The 26,103-nt window shown below is 43.0% G+C and overlaps 1 protein-coding gene across 6 annotated transcripts; it reads right to left on the minus strand.

Moving 5' to 3' along the window:
- Nucleotides 1-839: 839 nt before the first annotated feature.
- On the minus strand, nucleotides 840-26,054 carry GIT2 (GIT ArfGAP 2). Of its 6 annotated transcripts, XM_085238836.1 has the most exons (21): nucleotides 25,800-26,054; nucleotides 22,621-22,754; nucleotides 22,040-22,152; nucleotides 21,566-21,671; nucleotides 21,114-21,200; nucleotides 20,835-20,965; nucleotides 20,626-20,720; nucleotides 20,003-20,048; nucleotides 18,456-18,507; nucleotides 17,716-17,788; nucleotides 17,274-17,371; nucleotides 16,903-17,014; nucleotides 16,465-16,607; nucleotides 15,850-15,999; nucleotides 13,265-13,513; nucleotides 11,660-11,749; nucleotides 8,560-8,642; nucleotides 8,274-8,456; nucleotides 6,902-7,027; nucleotides 4,350-4,413; nucleotides 840-3,597 (listed from the first exon to the last, which is right to left on the minus strand). In XM_085238836.1, exons 1-21 carry the CDS (start codon nucleotides 25,849-25,851, stop codon nucleotides 3,385-3,387), a joined length of 2,400 nt encoding a protein of 799 aa, XP_085094962.1. In that variant the 5' UTR covers nucleotides 25,852-26,054; the 3' UTR covers nucleotides 840-3,384. The 6 variants fall into 6 exon arrangements, with proteins under 6 accessions (XP_085094962.1, XP_085094958.1, XP_085094956.1 ...); XM_085238832.1 differs by lacking the exon at nucleotides 6,902-7,027 and having other exon boundaries at nucleotides 18,456-18,504; nucleotides 25,800-26,050; XM_085238830.1 differs by lacking the exon at nucleotides 6,902-7,027 and having other exon boundaries at nucleotides 25,800-26,050.
- Between the last annotated feature and the right edge of the window lie 49 nt (nucleotides 26,055-26,103).

Consider the following 26,103-nt stretch of genomic DNA (forward strand, 5'->3'; position numbering starts at 1 on the left):
AGTTGTGGGTGACAAAAACACTTTGAAGAATCAAGGAACTCCTGAAATAATTACGGCTGTGGATTAGCCTGCAGTGATGCCAGGACTCAACTCAGAAGTTACGCTTCTGAAAATACTTGGCTGTGACACAACTGAACACGAGATCAATTTTCTACTGGCTTTAATAGAGCTGGAGGTTTGAGCATGCTTGGAGGGCTCCACCCTGAACTGCTCTGCTTACTCCATGTTCAGGAGACAGGATGCATTCTAGTAAGTGCTACACTGGGTTAAAACAGCAAAGAAGTTAAACTTCTGCTGGGGACCTAAAACATGGAAGAACCTGTGCCTCCCCTGGAACAGAACTGCAAGCCTTTAGCTGCTGTTTTTTTTATTTAAGCTTTAAAATCCCTATCCCCACATCTGAAGGAGAACATGCCTGGAAGTCCCTGCTGTTTTTTACGGGTTGCTTCATGACACATCTCAAATCAGTAAGATAGGTAACTTGGCAGTAGTTGTTAACGTGCCCAGTTCCTGTCCTGGACATGTTGAAAGCTTCCATAAACTTTGCTCTATTTTTTTTTTTTTTCCTCTCACTTGTTTCACAATCAATAATTACAAGCTGAGTATTTGTTAGTTCCCTTTTAGTTTCAAATTGCTGCAGTGCAGAAGGTGAGAGGAGTTTCGGCTGCTGATTACACTTGATTCTCAGCTACTGTCATAAGCAATTGCAGCTTAAAACCAGGCCCAGCACTTCAGCTGGCTTGGTACCTTCAGATCCATCTTAGCTACAGGAACTCATTCAAGACTTTTTCTCTTAAAACAGCGATAGATAAATAATCTCAAGTATTTCACACACTGGAAAGGTTTTAGCATTTTATAGTAATACAGTAAACAAAAGATTAAGTCAGACAGCATGACACTGAAAAATACAAGTTTTGGAAAAGGCAAAAGAATTTTTACTTTCCTATGCAGCATATTGTAAAGAAAGAGCAAGGTTGTTTACAAGGGGAAAAAAAGGACATCTACTTAGAAAACAACACAACAAAACCAACAACTTTATAAATCTTCTGACCTGCAGTGCTATACGATTTGGGGGCTAAGCTACTGCTCTTTAATTCCACAGTTGTACCACTCTGTGAAAAGATCTGACATAGCACATAAGCCTTTGCTCAGACTGCCTCTGTTCTACTGACAGCATCTGAAATCTGCACATCCCACCTCATGTGCACTGTGGTTCTGGAGCAGTGACGTGGTACGGTGAGGACCAGCCTAGAATAAATCTTTGTTCAGAGATGGTGGAAATTACCAGAAATACTGCTGAAGTGCCAGGAGGCAAAATCAATCCATTACATGTTTTTATAGCTAGACCTTCCAATGAGCTGAAGGGATGTTTTGGGAAGACCTGGAGCTAGCCTGGCTGGAGCAAGGGCTTGCAGCTGCTGCAGTGTCCCTTTGCTTTGGTACAGGTGTAAACTGTACTCAGGGTCACCCAGCCTTGGAAATCAGGTAAGATGTGTGGAAGGAAAGCATGTAACGCTAGCCTGAGTGATTTAAAAATGCTATCTGCTACCTTTCAATGATATCAGGTTAAGAACAAGCTCCCAGAGGATTATCAACGTATTTAAGTGCCAGTAGCATAATTTGGAAGTAGGTTTTTTAAATGTCTCTTACGGTTCCAATCCCAGCCTGTCTGCATTCCTGTGAGCTTAGAGACAGCTTCAGCATCACAAATGTAGAAAGGGGGAATAAAAAGTCACCCTGAAGGAGATTAATTTACTGGATTGTCATCAACCCTCAGTTCCCAACTGAGGCTACTTAAAAAATGGAGCTAAGTACAACATACAAGAATCCCACAGCGTTAGGGCACTCGGTGTTTACACCTACATACAAACACGGTGTGACCTGAAAAGGAAGGAATGGCTGAAGTTTATTTGTTAACCTCCACGCGGCAGTTTTTCCAGCAGGAAGCCTTGCTGGCAGGCTCCGTGCCGCAGCCCTGTTTGTCAAGCAGCAGACACCCGTTCCTGACTCAAATGTTTCTGTGAAAGCTGTCTGAATGTTCTCATCAACTGCTGACACGTGACAGCTGCTACAGCTCTGCAGCTTTGCTCCTACATAAAACGCTGCCTGAACTGGCTGCCAGCTGAACTGCTACAGCGGGCTCCTTCAGCATCACAGCATGCTTCCAAAGAGGATGCAAGGAGGCCAAAGTTAGCCCTTTTCCATGGAGTTCAGACTCCCAAAGAGCTGCTTTTTTTTTTTTTGGTAATTATGGTCTTATGTGTTTTTTGAAGTTTCGTGGACTGGAAAAAGCTGAAATGCACGTGGATGTTTACCACCTATTTACCTCTCTGAAAGGCAGCCTAGCATGGGTTATTCAGGATACAGCCTGACAAATGTTGAATGCTTTGCAAAAAACTTACTGGATGTAAGAAATCTTTTCACATTACGGTGAGGTACAGAGGTTATATGCTATGGCAGACACAGTTTCTTTTAACTGGCACTGTAGCTTCCTTTTTTTTTTTCCTTCTAAATCACAAATCTTCAGTGAAATTGCATCAATGCTGCTGCAAACGTGACGCTGCCTTGAAGATGACAGAGAAATTCCATAGGAAACTTAAAAATGAGTTACTGAGCCAGAAACAAAAGATAATATTTTAACCACTAATGCCCTAAAGTAACATCAAACATATATATTAACGGCATAGTGACAACTAAAAGAAATAACTATTAAAATTCAAATTCCTTCCAAAACAGATAAAGTGACACAGACCTTGTATAGTTACATGTAACAAGCTTGGATGCCCACAGCTACTATTGTTTCAGCAGACTAAAAATGTACTATTATTGCACAACAGTTGATATGGGAACAGGTCAAGTTTGGCTTGTACTCCGTCACCAGGACTACAAGCATCCTGCTGCTGGTGAGCAGTTGTCCTGGAGCCTTCAGAGCCTGCTTCACTGCAGGTTTCTCCATTAGCAGCAGCAGCACTGCACACGAGGCTCCAGGATGGGCAGAGCAGAGGTGAGATTCTGCCCTCTGATATGTGCAGTTCTCTTCGGTGGGGATTTGGCAAGCAATATCTGAAAGTAGCAAGTGGCCCCAAGGAAACATCTAGCAAGAGCTTGATACAATGCTGGTACATGATATTGGCTCAACAGCTATTTGCAACATGCTACTATCTGTAACTAAACTGGCAACACAGGCACAAAATAAGGCAGTGGGTTAAATTAATCATTAAAATTGTTAGAAAACATGCAAAAAATAATACTGAGTTTAAAAAAAAAAAAAAAAAAAAAGAGGTTTCTTGCCCCTTTAGTTTTTCCTCATAAAAATCCGAACAGTTCCACACCTATATTTGAAATTCAACCTTTAAAAAAAAAAGCGAAAAAGCCAAGTGTGACTCAGTTGTTGTTCTCTTTGGTTGTGATGGTAACCAGCTGCTTAGCAGCCTTGGCGATGTCGTAGGCGCACTGGATGACCTGCTGTGTGACCAGCTGGATGTCTGTCGTGGGACACGTCTCCACAGGAAGGGTTTTTTTGCACTCGGATTGGAGTCTGTAGGCACTAGATGTCAGCAGGCGCAAAGAAGTCCTTACCAGTTCAGATTTGGGTTTCTGGGAAAGCAGAAGTGGAACCAGACAGAAAAACAAAAGTGTTTTAGGATGGCTTTTAACTACCCAGCAGTGCTGGACAAGTGCTCTTTAAGGTGGGCCCTCTGCTGCTAGAGCTCTGTTTCCTACGACACGTTGGAACATTCCCTCTGCTCTGTGATAGAAGCCATCGCTGCAGAGACGTGGGGTAGGGGTGGATGAAACAAGTTCCCAGAATCTCAGCTCTTTAATCTCAAGTACATGCAGGGAATACTGATTCCTGCTCTCTGAGAAGTTACTCAGAAATTTCCTAATGGAAATTTTCCTGGCTGGTATCAGGGCAGAGCACACAGAAGATGGTCAGTTCAGAATAAGCACAACAGCGTGAGATTCTCCTGCCAGTTTCACTCAGTAACTTTGTGATGGAGATTTTACTCCCTCAAATTTACACAATTGAAGATCTACACATATCTGCATTAAGAAACACAAGAAATGGCATTCAAAAAGAAACCAGGGGGTCTAGCTAAGTTCCAGTAAAGGCCCACGACTCCCTTAGCAAAAGGCAAGTAGCTCCCAGGTTTTCATGACCTGCATGCACTTCTTCAAGTTGAAAGTCCAAAGGTAAAATTAGAGGCCCGAATACAGAAATTAACCTTTCCTGATTAGCAGGTAAGTATATGGATGAAAGATTCAAAAGTCAACCCGGTCACGTCCCCTTCTGCTTCTCATTTACAGCAAGGAAATCCAGCAGAGAATGAAGCCAAAAACACACTTACTTTTGGGAACAAGGCTGCCATTTCTGTCACTGCCACGTGTATTCTCTCAGAGCACGGTATATAGCTGCAAGAAGATGCAATCTATTATTCATCACGTCTGCACTGCCTTTCCTCTTCAGTTTCACTGCTCACTGGCTATTTAGAAACAGCTGGGTAACAAAACCCCATACGTATTCCAAGAGTATCTTTGTAGGCCGTGCTTTAGGCAACTGCAGCGGATCCAGCACACAGCTGGTGATTCTTAGTGCCCCCTTCCTAAGCACTGCCAGCACACTGCAGCACAGGTTTGTATGTAACAACGTGACTTCAGAGAAAACAAGAACTGAAATAACACAAAACCCTTTCTTCAGTTTTCATCATTCTTCACTCACTGTTTGAAGGAACAGCTGTCCAGATCTATTATGCCAAGCACTGCCAGAAAAAGTCCCAATTTGTACTCAATTACAAAACACGTGTCTATGAATATTAACTACACACTAAGTCATAACTTGCATTTCCTCCCTGCCCCTGAGCTCGCCTCTAAATTGGGCAGAAAGTCGCTCAGCTGGTTCTGTTTGGTGTGTGTACAACAGACAGAGCTGCTCTGCGTGGGAGAGTGTGCCCAAGCAAAGCAGCTCATGAAGTCAGACATGCAGTAAAGGCTCCACACTTTGGCAATATTTAAACAAATCTGCTGTTGCTTTGGGGGAAAAAAGAAAACCCAACTGTTTTTTACTCAGTGCAGTGCTGACAACCAAAAGTGGATGCAAACACATTTCTCTGCACGTGGGATCTGAGTGAGGTTAACTCGCTGCTGTTTCAGGAAGATCTGTCTGTGTTTTGAAAGAGCCCTTTCTGCATAAACCAAGAGACTGGAAGGGCACACCACTACAAGAAAAGCAGTTAAACCATTAAGGATCCAGCTAAAAACATCCCGGGATCTGAGTTCTACAAAAACCAAAGTGTTTCAATTGATTTCGTGTTTCATTTCAACACAGCAAACACCACTCACCATTCTCATACTGCAGTTCACAGACACATGCAGCTTTAAACTACCAACTGCTTTCACAGAAGTTCAGTTTTAGGCTAAATATCCAGTAATTCTATTGAGTTAAGCAGTGATGGCTAACCAAATAAATGCAGATTCCATTAGTCCTCATAGATTTCACTTCTGACTTGCACACCAGGTGAAAATTAGTCTCTCAAAACAAGGCAATAGTCTTACTTCAAGGTTTTGATCCTTCAAAAACTCCATTTCAGCATTAGTTAATTAAGATGGCTCAGTCTTACGCAAAAGAACCTCAGAAATATCACAGCAACAGCATTCAAGAACAACATCCAGCAGTGGTAGATTATGGGAGATCATTGCCCTTTCAAGCAACAAAACCAAAACCAAAACCCACAGTTATGCAGCCATCTTGCAACACCGAATGTGTAAAAATGGGTCAGTTGCAGATGCACTGAGAAGGAAGCAACAGAGTGGGGTCATTTTGGCAATGCAGGAAAACTGCTTGAAAAAAGAAATTAAAAAGAAGTGTATTTCTGTATGTCTCCAATCACCCAAGTTCTTCCAAATAACCTACAAGTGGAAGAAATCTTCCAAGTCCACTGTAATTTCCATTCTGCAAGTGACTCAGAAATTAATTAGTTCCCTGCAAACCACACTGAACAGCACTTCACCTATAAAAAAGCCAGTTTTGCTGATTAAACTCTGCACCAGGGCGGATAAAACCCTAAAAGTACCCAAGTGAGGATCAATGATGCATATTTCACAACACCTTCTCCAGGTTACTGTGAAGTTTATGGTATGTCTTGGAGGGATGGCTTTACTGCTCACAGCAAGCTCGTGAAATAACCTGACGCACTGGATGTGTTCACACACGTCCCAGGAAGACATCAGGGGATTTTGTGGCAGCTTAGAAAAGAGAATCCATCATCACCAGTAACTGGTGGCAAAACTCTTCCTCCATTTCTGACACTTCTTGCTGGCAATAATACCTGGGGTTAAAACTTGGGAAATTATGTTTTGGAGAACACTTCACTTAAGTTTCATTTTTATTTTAGGCATTAATAAAATACGTGGTCAGGTTAGAAGACATTTAACTTTTTCTTTTAATTGATTCAAGATCAAATTATCGTCTTGTTTAATACATCAGCTGTATAAAAAGTTGAAGACCTAAAGCTGAAAAGTGAGAACGTTGCATGCGGGGAATCACGAAAATTGTGCACTTTTGCAACAGTGCAGAGAAGCAGCAAGCATATATTGTGCTGTCAGTTATCATCGTTCATCTCCTTGGACAACAACAGGTACAGCAAAGACAGAAGAACATCTTAAGCTAGGACAGCTCAGTCCCAGTCTGCAATTCTGTTTTGCATTAAGGAGCTTCAACCGAACCAGTGATCTCCTGGGCTTGTAACTCCCTGCACTTGATACCTGAATTTTCTTTACCTTCCAAAGCATTTCATGCATAGCCTTTAACAACCCCTGTGCCCACTGCGCGTGAGGGAGGAAGGCAGCAGAGAGAAAGAGAAAGGACACTGTGCCTGGGAGGCAGGGACAGAGGCCAGAGTACCAGGAGGCAGGAGCGGGCTGCGGGCTGCTCAGGGGCTGCAGGGGAGCTCTCTCAGCCCAGGGAACCAGAGTGCTGCAGCAGCCAAGGCTGTGTCTGAGCCTGAGTGTGCTCACACGCCTGAATGGTCTACGGGCCAGAGGAGTGAAGAGGAATGGAAGAAAGTCAGGAAACAAAAAAGGGAACAAGGTGTACCATTAATAGATTGTATTCTTGCATCATTTTATTACTGTCTGATCATCTATGCAGCATGCCATTCTTTTATCCACAGCACTGCCAGCAGGAATTTGGAAGCTGTTCTATCCCCAGCTATCTCAGTTTATCAAAGAAGTGTTCCCCTGTTGCAGGGATGGAATGGACGAATCATTCTCCTCCATCCTGAGCAATTCTCAGCCCCTTGAGACAAAGCCAGGGAACAGGAAAACAAAGAAAACAGCTTCACAGTTCAGTGAAGATTATACTCATGTAAGTAAGTACTGGCAAACACCATGGCCTAGGCACGGTACACAGAGCACAAGTTGCTTAAATATCTATTCAATTTAACAGCTAAAAGCTGGGTACACTGCATTGTTTTTTCCAAGTTTTTTTTTTTTTTTTTTTAATTTCAAATATGGTAAGCCTTGACATATGTAAAACCTAAACTCATTTAAAGCTTCTCTTACTATCGCTCCTTATTATCTGTGAGAATCAAGTAACAAAGGACTGCTGTGGAAAAGGTTATGGGCAGGGCAATGAGCTCAGCACTAACACATTAGGACTCACATTCAGTGTGAGAAGAAGGAAAGGCCGTGCACTGTCCTTTCTAAAAATAGAAAAGTACCAGAAGGAAAAAACACAGAACAAGAGTGGCCCCATTGTTGTGCACTTCGCTCAGCAAGGCAGGAAGCCAGGGTTTAACAAAAATCACCAGCAGCTTCTGATGGGCCGAGATGGGTGCAGAACGCAGGGCTGGAGGCAGGACACACAGCTCACAGTGAGACCTGCCAGGTTTGGCTTATCTAGAGACCAACACTGCTCCACGTCTAAAACATGTTTGTACTTGGAAGATCTAATTATTATTTACAGTCCTCGTCCTCCAGAAGAGCTGTGCAGGAGCACTACCTGATGAGCAGACTGTGACTACGGCTTTTACTTGCTCATGGTTATTCTGGAAATTAATTGTTCAAATGGACCAGAAGTTCCCCAAGGGAGCTGAAGCTGTGCTGACACACTGAAGCTGTTCATTACTTGACGTACACCAGGGAACAGACCTACACTCCTCATATGTGTGAAATCCAGTATGAACACAGGCAGCTAGTAGCTGTACTTCTGAGAATGCTTGCATTTTATTCATTTTCTCATAACCTCCAGAGCTTTTCCAGCACACGTGCCTTACCTGTCGTGCTTGTTCTCCTGTGCTGCACGCAGCAGTTCCTGAATATTCTTAGTGATCTGCTCAGTCTTCCGAATCACATCTTCTGTACTGGGCAAACTGGAGCTGGGGGCTGTGTCGGTGTCCTCAGGGATGGACCCCTCTCCCTGCCAAACGACACTCCTCTGCCTTCCCTTCCTGCCCGAACTGCAAAGGAACAAAGCTGAGCTCGGCCCTGCAGTACAGAGCTTCTCACCATCGACTTCCCTGTGCTCCAGCAGCACAATGCTACAGCATTAGCTCTACCTACCCCGTCTCCTCCAGCTCCAGAGGGGCAGCGGTGTTATCATAGTCGCTCTCAGGCACGCTGCTCTGCTTTTCCAGCTTCGAGGCCTGCAACAAAGGCAGATTTGTTTCAGCACCGTGCAAGAAAGAAGAGCCCCAAGAGGAGTGCAAGCACTGCACCCCACCTATGTGGTTTGCCCTTTAGCATGACAGCCCCTGCACCTGCTGCTACTCCAGAGCCCAGCACACCTAGCTGTCCCCAGATCAAGGGGTAGGAGGCCAGACCAACCAGAGTTAAGGCCAACCACAGAAGGAAAGGAGAATTTACAGAGCCAAAGGCCCAATATTTTCCACCTCCTATTCTCATGCAGACCAGCTTTGCACCTCCCAGCAATGCACCCAGCCCACCTGGCAAGGACGATGCTCTTTTTAACCCTAAACTCCTGTTCAAATGTCCGGGTTTGTTTTTGTTCTTTTACCCTCCCAAACAGAGGGCTGCTAATACAAAAGACCGTATTTGCACCACAGCAGCTCAAGAGCACCCACTCTCCCCACACATGCTAATACAATGCCCCTCTGTCAGGGAGAAACTGAAAGCAGACTTTGAAATACAAAGCTAGGCTTCTTTTCTGAACAGGTCTAGCCTTCTAGAATAGTTTATTTCCTGGCATTACAAGTTCCTGGAACACCTGCCATCAGGCCAATCTCTACAATTCACACAGACCTGCAATCTGAAGCCCTGTGAGGCACGCTCCCATCTTCAGGCAGGCTCTGAGACCACTACACATCTGCCTTTTCCAATCTTAAAAACTGCAAGGCTCATCAGAAGTGCCTGCTACAGCTCACCCACTTAGAACCAGACACATCAGTATCACTGTACACACAGCTCTGGCTCAGCATCAGCTCCCACCTCGTTCACAGGCACTGCTCACCCAAGAGGGCTCTCTGCCATTCCTGCTGAAGAACCAAAGCTAAAGCTCTGCAGAAACTCTGAAGTCGAGATGAAGGCAATCTCTAGTGTTAGATTGTAAGAGATATCTTCAATCAGCATCCCAGATCCTTACAGTTAGGAAACAATGCTTTTGTCTCGAGGGTGGACCGAAAATGTGACAAGGAAACATTTTTCACTGGTTATGAGCTATTCCATTTATTAAGCACTTACCTATTGCTAACACCACCAAATTCAAACACCCAAAGTACGAGAGCTTTCCATTCACTTTACAGCTACTTTGCACGGAAGAAAAAAAAACAAGGATTCTTTGAATGCTCACCTCTGAGAATAGCTACTAAAGATAAGCTCCAAAAAGTGACAGGCATTTTTTGAGAATAAGGACTTTATATGTAGCCTGTGGTTTTAATATCTAGCACCCCTTGCAAATATGTTATTTTCTCAACTGATATGGAGTTACATTAGAGCCAAAATAATAATAATAAAAAGGACGGAAGAATTTGGAAAGCAGGTTCTTTATCCTGGTGGAAAGAGGCCAGTCTGACCATTCAGCACCCAAACCCCCAGACTGCTTTTAGAAACACTCTGTGTCATGTTGAAAATTTGAGCAGAGACTGCAATGATGTTCCAAGGAACTGAACGAGATGGTACTGTTTTCATTATATTAACCACACAGAAAAAGTGGAATAATAAAAAAAAAAAAGAGGGAGAACTCTCCCCAAAAGATCTTCTCAAAAACAGTTAAATCTTACAAGAAATACAAACACTTCCCTCTCAAGTTTGTTCTTGGGAGTCTTGTTTTAACGCAGAAATAAGCCAAGCTTAAACACTGAACATATAATATGACAAAATGGATATAAACTACTTGCAAGTTTCTATGAAATGAGCCACAAACATCTAAAAACACCCCGAAGGACCTCACGTTTCTCTGTCCTTCAAAGTTGAAGAGGTTTAACCAGCAAGATCTCAAAATGCAATCAACTCATTGTGATGACAGAGGATACCTCCTGCAAGTGGTGCAAGCTGGCAGCGCAGTGAAATGGCCACAGGCAAACTGAAGGCTGCTCACCTTCAGCACTCATGAGTTTGTGACACATTAGGCGCTGGGGGCCCCTGCGCAGCCAAAAATGGATGTTCTTCTACAGCTGCAAATGGAACTTGATTTTACAGTTGTTACAAGGTTCCCAAACTACAAAATATAGCCAAAAGAAGCTGGTGCTGACCAGGCTATCAAACAGTTTAGTTATGCTAAGTGTGTCCTCGTGCAAGCTGGCTTTTAGGGTTTCTTCTAGCAAATGAAGCTGAGCGAGACCAGATTTAAATGTTCCACTACAAGGAAGAGAAAAATGGTTTTAAAAGATTAAGGAGCTGCCTGAGGCTTCTCAAAATAGCTAACAGTTGACACAAGAAGCTGCAGTAAAGACAGCACCTTTGGAACAACAAGAGCTTGCAGAACGCATTTAACATTGCTATTTTTTCCCCCTGATGTCAACTGTTTTTGTTCAATACGGTTTTGTTGAGCCTGATGGAATACCGTGTAAGCTTCCTTTACACATACTCAGAGTCTTTCACCTTGACCTGAAAACAGTCTTGCTAACAGCAATTCCCACACCCATTCAGACTTCCATCTGTTAAGGTCAGCAGAAAGCAGGCTGGCCAACACTGAAAGAATCGTTGGGCACTGTGTTTGGATGCTGAAAGAACTCACTTCAAACAAAGTAATGAACACCTGTAAGATAAACAGTCAGTGAATATCGACGTGGATTGGTGCAGACTGATAGCCCCCAAAGAAAGCAGGCTCAGAAGTTAGGACATGCACGTGCCTCATGCAGTGCATTTTAGTCAAGAGGAGGAGTTACATATTGGCTTATGAAATATCAATGAGTGCTTGCCAAATCCCTTTCCAAAGAGCAGCCAACTTCTGGCTGTTTTCATTGATATGCAGCTCAACAAGTGATTTGGAGTGACTGTGGCCAGGGTTAAACTGAAGATTTTAGCCGTTGTGGAGTTAGAGAGGAAAGTATCCACAGCATGGTGCAAAGAAATGGAAAGATGAAACTCTGCTTCGTGCAAGCATGGAGGCTAGTGAGCATAAAAGGGCAGAGGACAGAGGCATAAGCCTTCTTGGAGATTGCCACCTCCTCCAGGTAAAAGGCCAATTGGGAAGGTACTTAACCCTTCGTGTGCTTTCATCCCTTGACCAGGAAAGCGTGGAGGGGAAGGAAGGTAGAGATGAAGAGGAGGTCACAAACGCACTCCTCCCGATCTAAAAATGGGAAAGAGAAAAACACTCGGGCAAACCAACACCAAAAACAAAACACAAATAATTCTTGACTGAAATAAAGGAGCATTCTTAAAAACGTGCGAGAGGACATAAAGCAAGAACGATTCTGAGAACTTGGCTGAGCCTGAGCAGACTTAATTTATTAAGCATTCAATTGGCTTCGTGGTAATTCTAATCCTGATATTTTAGAGGTGACGAATTTCACAGAGAATAAAATGCATTCACCAGAATACCAAATTAACCAGCCTCCACATAGCAGTGCTTCAAAACCACTACCTCGACCCAAATTTCAAAATGCAGAAAGCAAAGGACCCAAATGCAGCACTGTTGTGTTTCGCATGCATAGGCACTGATGAAAGAATTCCAGTTTTTCTCTCTATCAGAAATGCCTTATTAACATGTCAACATCATTTAAAATGATACGGGCTTCTTAGTTTTTAAGTTCTTTTTAACATAACTGCAGGGAGGGGCGAGGACAGGGAACGGCACACAGACTTCTGTACCGATTCCCTGGGGTGCACACTGTCCTGCTTGGAACACTAACAGAACGTTTGCCCTCCTCCCACATCAGTGCAGAATCCTTGTGGATAAAACAGAGCTCCCTCACCACTACCAATGCATCATATGAGAAAACACTAATTCAGAAGAATTTGTTCATCTAACGGAACCAAACCACCTTTAGCCTCCAGTTCCAAACTTAGAACAGGAAATTGGATGCCTAGTGAAAAAGTTGGCATCAGGTTTGTAAGGGAATTGTTGGACCATGGCCTGAACCTGTGATTGACCACCTGAGGTGAGCACTGAGTCAGCCATGGGAGCACAGGTGAAGGTGATTCAGCTGTGTGAGGGGAAGGGGTGGAGCCTGGCTGCACCTCCCCCAGACCCCATTTAAGGGCTGACTGGCACTGAGGAAGGATTTCTTTCTGGAGATTGCTCCTTGTGGGGTTCCTTGCAAGCCTACAACACTGGTGAGTACTTTCCATTTATCTTTGATGTCTTACTAAGCCTAACTTCTCTGTATGCTAACTTCTCTGTATGTTTACTGATCATCCAATACATTACAATACTTACTGATCTTACAGGTTTTTTCTTATTTTTTTTAAATGTCATTCTAGGGTTCCACAAATGCTCATGCATCTGTATACCTCAAGATATAAATCTATGAGTTGTACCTACCTTCTTAGAATACTACTTTCTACCTCCCTCCTGGTTTTCAAACAGTCATAGGGTGATATTTGGAAAATATATCATAGTTAAAAGAAACAGCTGAGCAGAAGCCAAAAGCTTCAGCTTAAATGTTCCAGAGCTGTTACAGCTTTTACTTTTCAAAACATCAGGCTCCTGCAGACATGTTAATACAGCAAACAGTAACAACTCTTCCAGTTCAAATTCCCTCCAAAGTGAACAGTTGAGCAGCTTTGGTAAGCAGGTATAGTTGGAAGAGACAGAAAAGCTGAACGAAAGGAGAAATGCAGAAGCATGAGCAGTTTTACTTACGTGTGGAGGGAAAGGCTGCAATCTCGTTATGCTTTCCTCTGGGTATGTGACCTCTCCCATGGGGAGGTAGGGTTTCTGACCTGATCCAGTCTCATACATGGACATGGGCCTGCTACCCCGTGCAGACGGTCGTCGCTTTAAGGAAGAATTGTTGGTAGGGTCTGTGTATTCAGAACCAGTTTGGACCTGATATATATTTGTTGTGGCCTGTCTTCTGAGGTTGGTATTTTCACTCTGTAGCGTTTGAAGCTGAAAGAAATGTTTAGCAGTGGGACTTTGTTTTTCTAATAGCAAGCATCAAAAGCAAACTGACCAGGCAATACATGCTTGTCTGCTTTACTAGCAAATCCAGCTTCCAGGAGCTGGGGTTTGATTTATTCTTCAGAAATCTATTTGATGTGTTTAGTATAAGCACAGAAATGTCTATGTTGCAGATCTGGCAAATATTTGAGTTGATTTCCAGCACTTGTTTGCTGGGCTGCAAGTCAAACTGGATCTTAAAATTGGCTGCTGTAGTTAGGAAAAAAAAAAACCAACCACACAGTCTGTTCCTTCCAGCCTGGGTGTAGAGGCATGTGGATCACATAACACAATGAGGATGCATGGGGAAGGGCTGCCAAAAGAACAGTTCGTTCAAGCATGGTGATCCATTTCAGCAGTCAACACAAGAACTTCTAGAGAACTATAACATAAGGCCCACAAAATCTGAAAAGGCCCAAACTAAAGCACAGACATCAGAGGCAGTGCAAAGAAAACCAGAGCTTGCTCTGCAAAGCAAGAGGAGAGTTTAGCTTATGAAAATAAAGAATCAGCTACTGCTTTCTAAGAAGCCAACAAGAAATAATTTTAAAGCTCTTTTTTATTACATGTATTTGATGGATAGTAAAATTGCAACAACCCTGAATTTTTATGGAGCTACTAAGAGTAAGTTTGCTATATTAACACATCATAAAGAAAAAAATGTAGAAAAAATTATGCCTCAGCAATTTTCTAACAATATACAGATACATATATACATTCAAACAGATGATGGCCTTTTAAACATGAAATGGTGCATTTATTGCTAGCATTTACTATAACCACATGCAACCTGAAGAACAGCACTTATTTAAACATCTTTATTTTGATAGAGGTGAAATCTGTAGCTTCTTTTTTCCTAGCTTCTGCCACTCCTCGTAACCTGCTTTAGGTGCAGTTTAATCCAGCAGTTAATGTAAATACACAGCAAGCTCTTAAGCACCTATATGTTTTTAGAAAAATCTGCAGGCATGAGAACCTTCCCATCAGAATGCCCATTGAAGCAAGAGAACTATTTTCCTCTTAACTGAGGGATAATCTCCCCTAAAGTGGCCCTCATCAGGTGCCTCCCCTTTAATTAGCGTATTTGATAACAGTAATGCAGAAGATCAGGTGCTCTGTTAGCTAATAAGGTGATAGGTAAAGTGGACTTTAAAACAAAGTTTCTAACAGGTTTGTGACCTTCTAAACCCCTGCTTAGAAAATGAAATGATAGTAAAAAGAAGAGAGCCTTTTGAATGACATCTATTGCACTAGAGCTGCTGAAGCAGTACAGGTGTATTGGTGCCTTGCCACAAATAACCCAGCAGACAATCCCCATACTGAACTGCAGCTTCCAGTAGCTCAGAGATAATCCAACTGTTACTGCTTCTCCCTGTCCTGTGTCCCACAGAGGCAAACTGCTGCACTGCAGAGTCACCAAGCACCGACTTAAGTCCCATAGCTCTGCACATCACCAGGACATAACATCTCCAAGATAAGTGAGCCCCAGCTGTGTTGTTTTTCAAAATGAGTCCTACTGCAGCAATGATCTCTTTTGCCACATCACATAAGCATGCACTGAAGTATCATTAATTCATAGGCCCTAATTTTTTTTCCCCCCACACGTAGGTTAAATCTGTTTCAAGAAACTCAATGTCAATGAAAAGTTAATTCAACAGATACAGAAAAATGCTTCATCAGTACAAGCTATTGGAAAAAAAAAAAACAAAACAAGAAAACATCCTGAGATGTCTTTGGCTCCTCTGTATTCACTGTTCCAATAGATCTCAAAGGCTGAACTGTAATAAAAAGTTGGCATCAAATAGCCAAGGATATTTGAATTTGCTGAATTATCTGGGCATCAGATTGTAAGAGGTCAGTGGTGCCTCCTTGACCCAAAAGAACACGGGGGGGAAAAAAAGTCCTGAGCACAGGTTTCTCTGCAAGAGGACAGCTTGAACACTCTGAAGCCAACTTTTTCTTTAAGGAGAGCCTCCTGCAGGATGTGCTATATGTACTGCAGTATTGTAACCATCTGGAAAACAGGGCTTTTAACACTGGGTAGGGGAATCCATCTAAAGAAACACTCAGCCTTCTCTAGACTAGGGTGACAAACAGGACAGTCAGCTCGATACACGTGTAAGTTCTGCTACAAAAACATGTTCCTATCTCCTATCTAACTCTAAAGCAGGTCCACTTTAAAGATCTTCTCACTATTCTCATATTGGGTCATTGCATCTTCAGTTTCAGCAGTTTGGCAATTAAAACCACATAATTGGATGGGGTTACATTATTGTGCTTGTTACCTTTTTCTGCATGATCCTCAGCTCATCACTCAAGTTGATGTTCACTTTCATTAGCTGCTGAATCTTAACCTCAGAAGCCACCAGTGCGTTTTTAACTTGCAGATACTCTTGGGCTGTCACTGGTCCATCTGACAAGTCTGAATCCAGGCTCTAGAAACAGAGAGAGAAAACTCTGAGATTGCTGAAAGAAAACAGGACAGTGACTGCCCCCTCTTTCGCCATGCTGCATTACTTTCAGGAATGGCATAACATACTCAAGTCAGCATTGATGCACTGTGAATATTTTTAGAGTAGGAAGAAGTAAAGTTTGTGAAATCCCATGTAACCACTGATTAAAAGCACTTCAGTAGATCCAATTTCATCTGTGCAATCAGGTCTTATCTTGTGACATGCACAATGGCACTGTTTATTTTTCTGAAGCAGCCTTTTAATTACAGTATAAATTCTATATGTCACAACATCTAATTCTGTAAGAAAGTATACATAGACTGAGGGATAATTCTAAAGTGAAGTTGAAAATTAATTATTTGTTGTCTGATTATTTATTAATTTCCCTTGACTTCAGATTAGCTTTATGAAGGACATTTGCTGTGTGTACCAATAGCTCAAACCCACCTTCTGCCTTGTTGATTTAGCTGCATTTGTTTCCAGATCAGTATCTTCATCTGAAGCAACACTGTCATAATCAGGCTGGTCATTATCCTGACTCTCACTGCTATGTTGATTGCTGATTGATTTGAGTATCAGTTCCACATTTTCTGTCAATCAAAATCCAGTTTAAAACATACTAAAAGTTTGAAGGAGAAATGGAAGTGCATAAAAATAGTTAAATAAATAAGCTCTACAACCAGACAGACAGTGCAGTTTGCTATCCATGTGCTAATTTAGTTCTTTTTGTCATATAAAAACATTATCAGTTTCTTTCTTCATCATACTTCATAGTAATAGTACTTCTGAATGATGCTATCCTATCACATCAATTAAATTACTGCAAGACTGCAGTAATTCAATTGAATGATAGGCTAAATGAAAGAGCTGCCAACCAAAACTCACCTTTTGAACCAGAGAGAGGATTCCCCTGTTGTCTTCGTTTGGCATCACTTAAAATATCTATAACTAGCGTAGCAAACTCATGAGCATTAAACCGAGCCAGTTTCTGCCTTCCCTAAGTTAGAGATAATATTTATAAAATTAATAAGTGTCACATACTAGATGAACAGCACAGTTTTCAGGCAAAACAGACTACAGTCTGTTCAATGAAGCATCTGCAGAACTCTAGGGAAGAAGTAATGCAAAACATTTTTAACCCTCTTCACAAACAGTTGCAACTCTTCTACAATAATAAAGTACAGTAGAGCAATATTACTTAGGATAACTGGCTTATTAAACAAGAATAGCTTTATAGTATTAAGAGGATCATATACCTGATTTCTGGTTGAGGAATATTCAGGATTTACAGGAAGAAAAGGGACCACTGTGGTCTCTGTCACAAGAGTACTATGATTCTGAGTAGCAAGCCAAACTGCTCAAGGAAGGAAAAGAAAAAAAAATAATAAATAACAAAGGATTAAACTGTCTGTGCTATCTGGCAGTGTTTCTTGTCAAAGAAACAAAGACCACAATTTCAAGCACAAAAATCAATCAATTCAACGAAAGATTTTTTCTTTCCTCAGAGCTCTCTTTACTTTGAAAAAACAAAACCAACCAAACAAAAAGCACTTAAATGTACATGCATCTGAATACAATAAAAGAAACTACCACTATCAGTAATTTCTTAACACAAAAGTATTCTATACAGAACACATGCTTGCAACTAGCATCATCTTTGTGATGTAACAATTCATGTTTTATACATGTTCTGCTCACCTGCATCTGTTTCCCTCCTGTCAACTTCATCATACACATCCATGGCAAGTTCTTCAAATAAGTGGTTGCTTAGCTAGGAGTAGAAGAGAAAAGTTACAGCTGAAAATCAAACTGAACCTATTAAGACCTCTATAACATTGAAAATAGAAGAGCACAACTTTGCTTTCCAATGTTGCTCTTCCACCTCGTGTAACTATGCAGGCTGAGAAGCAAGCAGCTAAGCATGAAGCAGGTGTGAGTCACAGAGCAGTCCTGCTGGCAGGGGATGTGTTGGTGCTGGGCTGCTGGCTGGGGTCAACCTACCCCAACCTGCAAAAATACAACGCAGGAATCTATCTTCTTGTAGCTAGCTATGCATTTAAATTAACTACTACCAGCATGTTAAAATAGACATTGCTGGTTAGAACAGTATCATCACAGTTGTGCTTCCTCCTGACATGAGTTCTCGTCTTCTGGTTCAATCTGCTTCAGCTAAAAGCTCTTTCCCTAACCTGTATAAGGATTTGATCACAAGCACCTTAGTAACACTAGCCAGTCTGTGTTAACAACAACTCACCAGCAGACAGCAACAATCTATTTTGGCTTCCCAGAAAGTTAGAAGCAAATAATAGCATTTAACGTACAAATTGTCATTTATTTGTTTAGCAATTGATAAGAGCTGAAATACCAGCTTGAAGGATGAAGTGCAGTATTTGCCACACTACAGTAACAGTGCTGCACAGCACGGAAGTTCTACTTACAGACTGAAGCTTCTTCTTAGCTGCTTTTGCAAGTTCTGATAAATCCAGACTGCTATGAAAACAAAAAGTGATCATTACATCTACAGCATTAAGGGCTACTTTAAAGATAAATCCCACACATTTCAATGATTAAAACCTCTTTTATTTGATGCTGTTAGTATTTCATACAGTCTTTAGCACATCAACCTTTCCAATATTACCAATACACTAATTAGCAGACTCTTACACTTTGCTAAATAAAACAAAATCAAAAGAATCCCAACAACCCTTCAGAATAGAAGTACATATCTGCATAGCTCAAGGAGTGATAAAGCATTTCTGTACACAAATGTGTAGTTGTAAAGCAACAAAATGTTTTCTGTGGAGAACCTGAAAAACATGCTAAACTGTGACCAAAACTCGTCTGTAGGAAACAAACAGGATTTATTCCACTGGACAGTGCAGGAGGTATGTGACCATCAGGCTGCCAAAGGGCTGCAGCCACAGGCCCTGCTTTACATTATTCTGTACCAGTTGGGAAATAAGCTGTTCTGCTAGCTCCCAGCCTTGAACATGAGGCACAAGATGAAAATTCTGCAGCTCAACTGAATTAATCATAAAAGACAGAGATTAGAAAGCTGACAAATTTTAAGCCCATACTTCTACCACCCAGGGGATGACATCCCTGACCTACAAAGATGAAATGGCTCAAGTAAATCTCCGCATGATTGAACATCACAGGGAATCATGTAGGCTGCTGCCTACCTAAGAAAAATAATATAAAATAAAACTTAAAAGACCAGCAGAGGACATCAAGTGGAGGTGAGACAGTCAAGTTGCACTCCAGGCTCTGCATCCTAAAATGCATCTCTGAATGAGTTGTTTTCCCCATGTTAGCTTCTTTCTTCGTGCAATGTAGAAAACGATGCTTACCCTGCTCTGCAAAATACTTTGCACTGTACTTAGCCTAACAGCTGACTACATGATATTAAAAAGTAACAGATCCTATCAGTAGGCTTTTTTTTTTAACCAATAATTACATAGTAATTTTTATTTGTCTTACAGCTCTTCAGAGATGATAGCAATAAACTGAACAGCAGTTTACTTACAGCCGTCTTATTTCCAATGGCGTGGCAATAAAAGAAAAATGTTTATGACTTATGATTAATACATGATATTTTTAATACAAAAAATGATTTGACTGACTGCAATCAAAATTTAAGAGCACTCGTGACCAGAAGTACAAACACTGTCAGAAATTCTGCTTTTCTGCAAACATGCGTTTAAAAATGCAGTATCAGGAAACATTACAAAATTATTTTATAATTATTTTATACATTATTTTATAAAATCTGTTTCCCAGAAATATTCATGTATTTAATTTTCCATCTGCATTTCAACAAACAATGAGCTTCTATAATTTTCTGATTGTGTCTAAGATTGATAAAAGCAGGTCATAAAAAGTTAAAACGACAAGAAGCTTAGAAGTTATTTCAAAGAGGAAGGTTTTTAGTCTAACTCTTAAGGATTGTCTGTTTACAAACAGCTTTCAGGCATGTCAAACTCACCTATCCGCCATCTGAGGTATAACAAAGTGCTGTCCATTTTTATGATCTAGAGTTGAAAACAAACTATGCTTTAATAGGCTGTTAGTGGGAGATGCAGCGAGAAACCCAGGGATATTTGCAAACCCACGACAGACTATCTTGCAAGTCACTCAATTTCCAACTACAGGAAGCTAGCAAGTCTCCAAAGAAGGTTCCTACTGCGATTTGCTCATGTAATAAAAGCTTCCAATTAAGTCTTATCAACCCCATTATTTTTCTAAATAACCTTCAGTTCCAATGCAGGTGCCCTTATGGAACCTAATGGCTAAAAATTTCCAAGTGTGTACCTTCAAAGAAGCACTCGTTGAATTGGATGCTCCTCTGCTTTTGCATTTCAATTAGAATAAACTAAAGTTTTTTTAGTTCAGTGCTTCTGCAATATTCCCTGCAGACTAATCAGCATTACAGAAATTGTATTTTCCCTGAAACTCAAGAGTACTCATCTGACCTTATATGTAATAAACCCTTAATTTTCTAATATATACAAGGGACAAGTGTGGTAACGTGGAAACAATATATACCACAGATTGAACCGCCCAACAATTAACATAGAAAGACATAGGGGTGCAGATTTTTCTACTCACCTGGTTTCCTGCCACAGAGATAGAAAGCTAACCTGTCAGTGAGTTCATACTGAATTTCTACCAGGCGCTCTGCCAGCTCATGGTGCCCACCTTGTCTGGTTTACACAAACATACAAAGAAGAGTTCTATTAGTTACTCCTCTGTAAGTTATACAAAAAGAAAAATTTAAACACAAACATTTAAAAACATCACGTGTCAGAGCCTTCTACCTTGCATAGTCAACTGGAGTTTTTCCATTGGAATCTTGTGTGCCAGGATCAGCACCATACACTGCTAATAACTCTGCTTGTAAGGTCTGTCCTGCCTTAGCAGCAACGTGGAGCGGGGTGTTTCCTTTCTCCTACAGGTCAGTAAGAAAAAGCACATCACTATTTCATCAACAGCTTTGAATACACCATTGAAATATAACACGTCATCTGAAATCTGCATCAATACTACAAACACTAAAAATGGATCACGCATCAAAATAATGAAAACCAGGTTCATACAGGATGAAAGAAGTTGGCTTGGGCTCCCAAGGAGAGCAATCGCAAACACGTCTCCAGGTTCCCCGTCCTCACGCTGGAATGGAGTTGCTGAAAAAGGAGGAGGATTCTATTCAACACAAAGGCAGTAATGGTGATTCAGCGATGCTTTTAGAAACAGTTATACAAGAATTCTTGCTGCAGCTGTTTTATATAATGTTTTTTTCTCCAAGTTAACCTACATCATTGCCTCTGAACCAGCCACATCTCCAGAATCTCTATATATTCATATATTACATAAAAAGCTGCTTCAGGCTGAAGTCAAGCTGTGTTTGTTTACATAACAGTGCTGAACAGCAGCAACAGTTAAGTCAAAAGCAACTAAATTCAGTTAGATTTCAGTGTGCTGTTACACACAAGCTGGAGCTTCTGTATGCTGCCAGGATGAACAAAAAAAAAGCCACCAGTAAACTCACCTTACTGAGATCTTTGGCAGTTACACTGTCATCCTCACGGCACGGCAAGCGATGAACAAATGCTAACATTTGATATTTTGCTCTAATGAATTCAGCTTTATTGGGACTGCAGAGAAACCCCAAGCAACAAAATGGGAAGAAATGTTAGTGCTTTCGAAGCAATAGACATCAACTATTACTATTCCAAGCAAGACATCAGGAACCGAGAGCTCATAGAACTGAAGCTGTATTTCCATCTTTGAAATAAATTGAACAGTAATCATTGAGAATTATGTTAAAACAGAAAATCTGACACGGAATACCAATGAAAGACCATAAAACCAGGACATCTGTGAACAAACAAGTAGTTTACTACTTCTCCTATCTTCAGAAACAAAACATACTTAGGTTCCCGTGTACACCTTGCTGCCTATGTCACTGCTGAATAAAACAATCACACCTCTACAAAGAAAAGATCTGTAATTTTCCACTTACTGCACTTTATCCTGAGGGTTAGCTTTGCGCCTTCCACTCATAACAGAAGCAGGGTCCAGCAACGAATGTTCCCATATGGAGTTAGCACCATTATTATACAGTGTTTCAACCATCTGAAATCCAAAATGTATACAGGCAGGAGTGAAGAATGTTTGCTGCTAGCACAGACTGACTCATCAGAAAGCTGCAAGTACTGTGAAGCCAGCAGCAGGATGGCACTGACTCAATATTCTGTGCACCAGCACCTAAAACCTACTGGGGTATCAGAGCCCAGCTGATGTTTAGGAGGCTGTTGTGTGGAATGTATTATGAACCTCCTTCCAATTCTCTCCACATCTCTATCAAAGAGAAGCATGCTATACACAGAAGATTTAGGTTGAATCAGATGCATTGCACAAGGCTGAAAGAAAAATTGAAGGTCCCTTCCCAAAACAAAGGTATCAAATAAAAAAGATATTACTGATTTTATCAATCCTCCATGGCAAAAACAAGAAAAATAAAAATTATTTTTATATATATATATAGAAACACCACAAAGAAATTCTGGCTTTAATGAAGGAGGAGATGCCATTGCTCTTTACCTGCAGCAGTGTTGGAGGCCATGGTGTGTGCTTGAGATGTCTCACTTGAGAGATATGACGCCCCAAACTCCGGTGAACGCTGCAGCACTCATCGCAAATCAGAATTCCCCTGTTTATGGATGCCCAACAAGGATCTGAAAAAGAATACATTTATTACAACCACAGAAGGCAACGTGACTTCTTATTTCAGAGTGTAAAATGACTTTGTGTTTTAGAACTCTGCATTTTAACTTCAGCTTTACTGCTCTCGGAAGCAACTCCAGTTTCTGTAAGTGACAGAAGAGGCTTCATGGGCCAAGAACCCTGCAGGAAGAGAAAGTGAGCAGCAAGACAGATTGTCAGAACTGGCACATTGCAGGAGGAAAAAGGAATTCAAGATCTCCTCTGTTTTGGAAAACTACATAACTCCAAATCCAGAGATGGGTTTGAGGCTGAATGAGTACAACACAAGCCTGTATCTGATGAGAGCTCTTCTTGCATTGTGTCAGAATACATCTAAGCAATTGTGCATCACAAAAGTCTCCTGCTGTGACCCGTGCAATAAATATACTGAATCCATGAAACGTGAGATCTGATCACTGATGTGGTTTCTGAGCAGAACTGATGCTGTGTGCACTGAAGGCAATGCAGGCAAATCCGTTCGAGCCACAGCTCACAAAGGAAGGCAGCATCTACTGATAGATGATAACTATCACATAGCCCAGAGCCAAACTGAAGTGTATATTGTTAAAAAACACAGTAATAAGGAGCTTGCATCCTCGTTGTTAAACGTTCCATTATTGTAACAACTTTCACTTCTAAGAGAGAAAAACATAACAAAATGAGCTGCGTTAACCCCAGCCTAACAACCCAAGGCTGGAGGCATCCTTCCAGACTAACGAGCCTCGTCCCTTTTCATCACAGACAGCCTCATCATACACTCAATCATACATCAATGTGATCTGAAAGCCACTGTGCTCCTGGTTTCAGTCACTGGTCAGTGGTGTTCCTCAGGGGTCGGTGCTGGGGCCCGTTCTCTTCAATATCTTTATCGATGACTTGGATGAGGGCATTGAGTGCACCCTCAGTAAGTTCTGGATGACATCAAGTTGGCTGGAAGTATCAATCTGCCTGGGGGTAGTGAGGCCCTACAGAGGGATCTGGACAGCCTGGATAGCTGGGCTGAAGCCAGTGGGATGAGGTTTAACAAGGCCAAATGTCAGGTCCTGCACTTTGGCCACAACAACTCCAGGCAACACTGCAGGCTTGGGGCAGAGTGGCTGGAAGACTGCGTAGAGGAAATGGACCTGGGGGCATTGATTGATGCTCGGCTGGACGTGAGCCAGCACTGTGCCCAGGTGGCCAAGAAGGCCAATGGCATCCTGGCTTGCCAGCATGAACAGGGCAGTGATTGTCCCCCTGTACTCGTCTCTGGTGAGGCTGCACCTCGAGTACTGTGTCCAGTTTTGGGTCCTTTGCTGCAAGAAAGACATTGAGGCCCTGGAGCGGGTTCAAAGAGGGGCAACAAAGCTGGTGAGGGGTCTGGAGCACAGCCCTTATGAGGAGCGGTCTGGAGAAGAGGAGGCTCAGGGGAGACCTTATTGCTCTCTATACTTGGAGGGAGTTTGTAGTGAGCTGGGGGTTGGCCTCTTCTCTCGTGTAAATGGTAACAGAACTAGAGGGAATGGCTTCAAGCTGCACCAGGGGAGATTCAGGATGGACATTAGGAAATACTACTTCTCTGAAAGAGTGGTCGGGCACTGAAATGGGCTGTCCAGCCAGATGGTGGAGTCACTGACCCTGGGGGTGTTCAAGGAACTTTTGGATTTTGTGTTGATGGACATGGTTAGTGAGAACTATTGGTGATGGGTGAGTGGTTGGACTGGATGATCTTGCAGGTCTTTTCCAACCTTGGTGATTCTGTGATTCTGTGGTCATGATCTGCTCAGTCAATATGCAACATAACCGGCTCCGTTCAGCTACAGCAAAGTAAGCTCCTGTTTATTTGGTCATTCCATAGCAGAAAGGAGGCTTCAGCACTCTTCTGAAGAGAAAAGCAGAAGCCTTGCTGGCAATCTGAGCTCCCACACACTGCGTACGAGGCTGGCCAAACAGCAGCAGGAGTTCAGCACTGCAACCTGCTCTCAAAGACACGCTGGTTTAATTGCAGGTGGTGTTTTAATTGAACTACACGAAGATTTGTGGGCTTCCATTCAGTTCAGACAGGTTGGTTCTGACAGAGGGCTGTCAGGTTATAGGAGGACTGTTATTTCAGGATTAAATTAGATGTCCGTGTTGGAGCTTAGTCTGTTTTTAAAGGCGATACGGGTACAAATACAACTCAAATACGCTTACACCGGTGGCAGAACACAACAAAAGCTCAAAAGATCTCTCAAGTTTGCTTTCAGGAACATGGCAGAGCGCTTCAAAACAGGAAGTGTGCAAGGACAGGCGTGCTCTGCGGGTACCAGAAGTGAGCTCCTGCCCCAGCATAGGAAACGCAGCAGAAAAGAGCACGTAAACTCGTGCACAGCACAACCACTTGTGGTCCCAAAGAAGCAAAGAGAAGCTGGGGAAGCCAACGTGGATCAAACACTGCAGATCGAACAGGCCGTGTGCCGGCTGCCCACGGCTCAGGCTGCCCAGCGCCCATCCACGGCCTCGGGCACCTCACGGAGGTGGCACCACAGCTCCGGGCAGCGCTGCCGGGGTCCGATGCCCTCTGAGCCCCCTCGGACCCGCCTTTCCTTTCCCCTCCTCGCACCGCCGTCCCCACTGGCTCACGCTGCGGCGCTTTAATTCATTTCACCGCCCACATCAGCGATCAGATCCGCAGAACAGAAAAACACAAAGCAGGCAAACGCAACCCACAGAAAACGCACCGATCTGGCAGAGACGGACAACAAACACACGCTATTATTCCAAAAAACAAAACCAAAACAGTTCTGAACAGCAGCGCTACAGATGAGCAGCAGCGCGGACGAGGAGGAGTTTTCAGAGCACCGTTTTGTCTCCGCAGCGCCGTCAGCGCGGCTCCCATCCGCGCAGCGCTGCCGCTCCCCGCCGCCCCGCCCGCCCGCGGCACCTGCCCGCGCCTCCCCGGGGGAGGGGGAGGGGGTGGGGATGGGCCCGGCCGCCCCCTCCTCCTCCCCTCCTTCTCCTTTTCCTCCTCCTCGCCCCCGCGCCGCAGCCGGCCTTACCCTGCGCGCTGCAGTCCGCGCACACCTCGCTGCTCCTCAGGCGCTTCGACATCGCGGCGCGGAGCGGGGCGGCCGCTTCCTGCCGCGCGCTCACGGGGCCGCCGCAGCCCCGCCGGGCGGCCGAGCCGAGCCCGCAACGCGCAGGCGCGCGGCAGCGCCGCTCGCTACGGCGCCGGCGCTATTCTCGAAACCGCTTGCGCTCGGCGGAGCCGCGGCGCCATAGTCCGTCGCGTTGCCCCGACTCAAGATGGCGGCCGGAGGCGCTGCCCTCACCCGCGATGGCTGCGCGCTTTTCCTACTTCCG

This window comes from Meleagris gallopavo, chromosome 17, assembly GCF_905368555.1.
Source record: "Meleagris gallopavo chromosome 17, MGAL_WU_HG_1.1, whole genome shotgun sequence".
Classification (NCBI taxonomy): domain Eukaryota; kingdom Metazoa; phylum Chordata; class Aves; order Galliformes; family Phasianidae; genus Meleagris; species Meleagris gallopavo.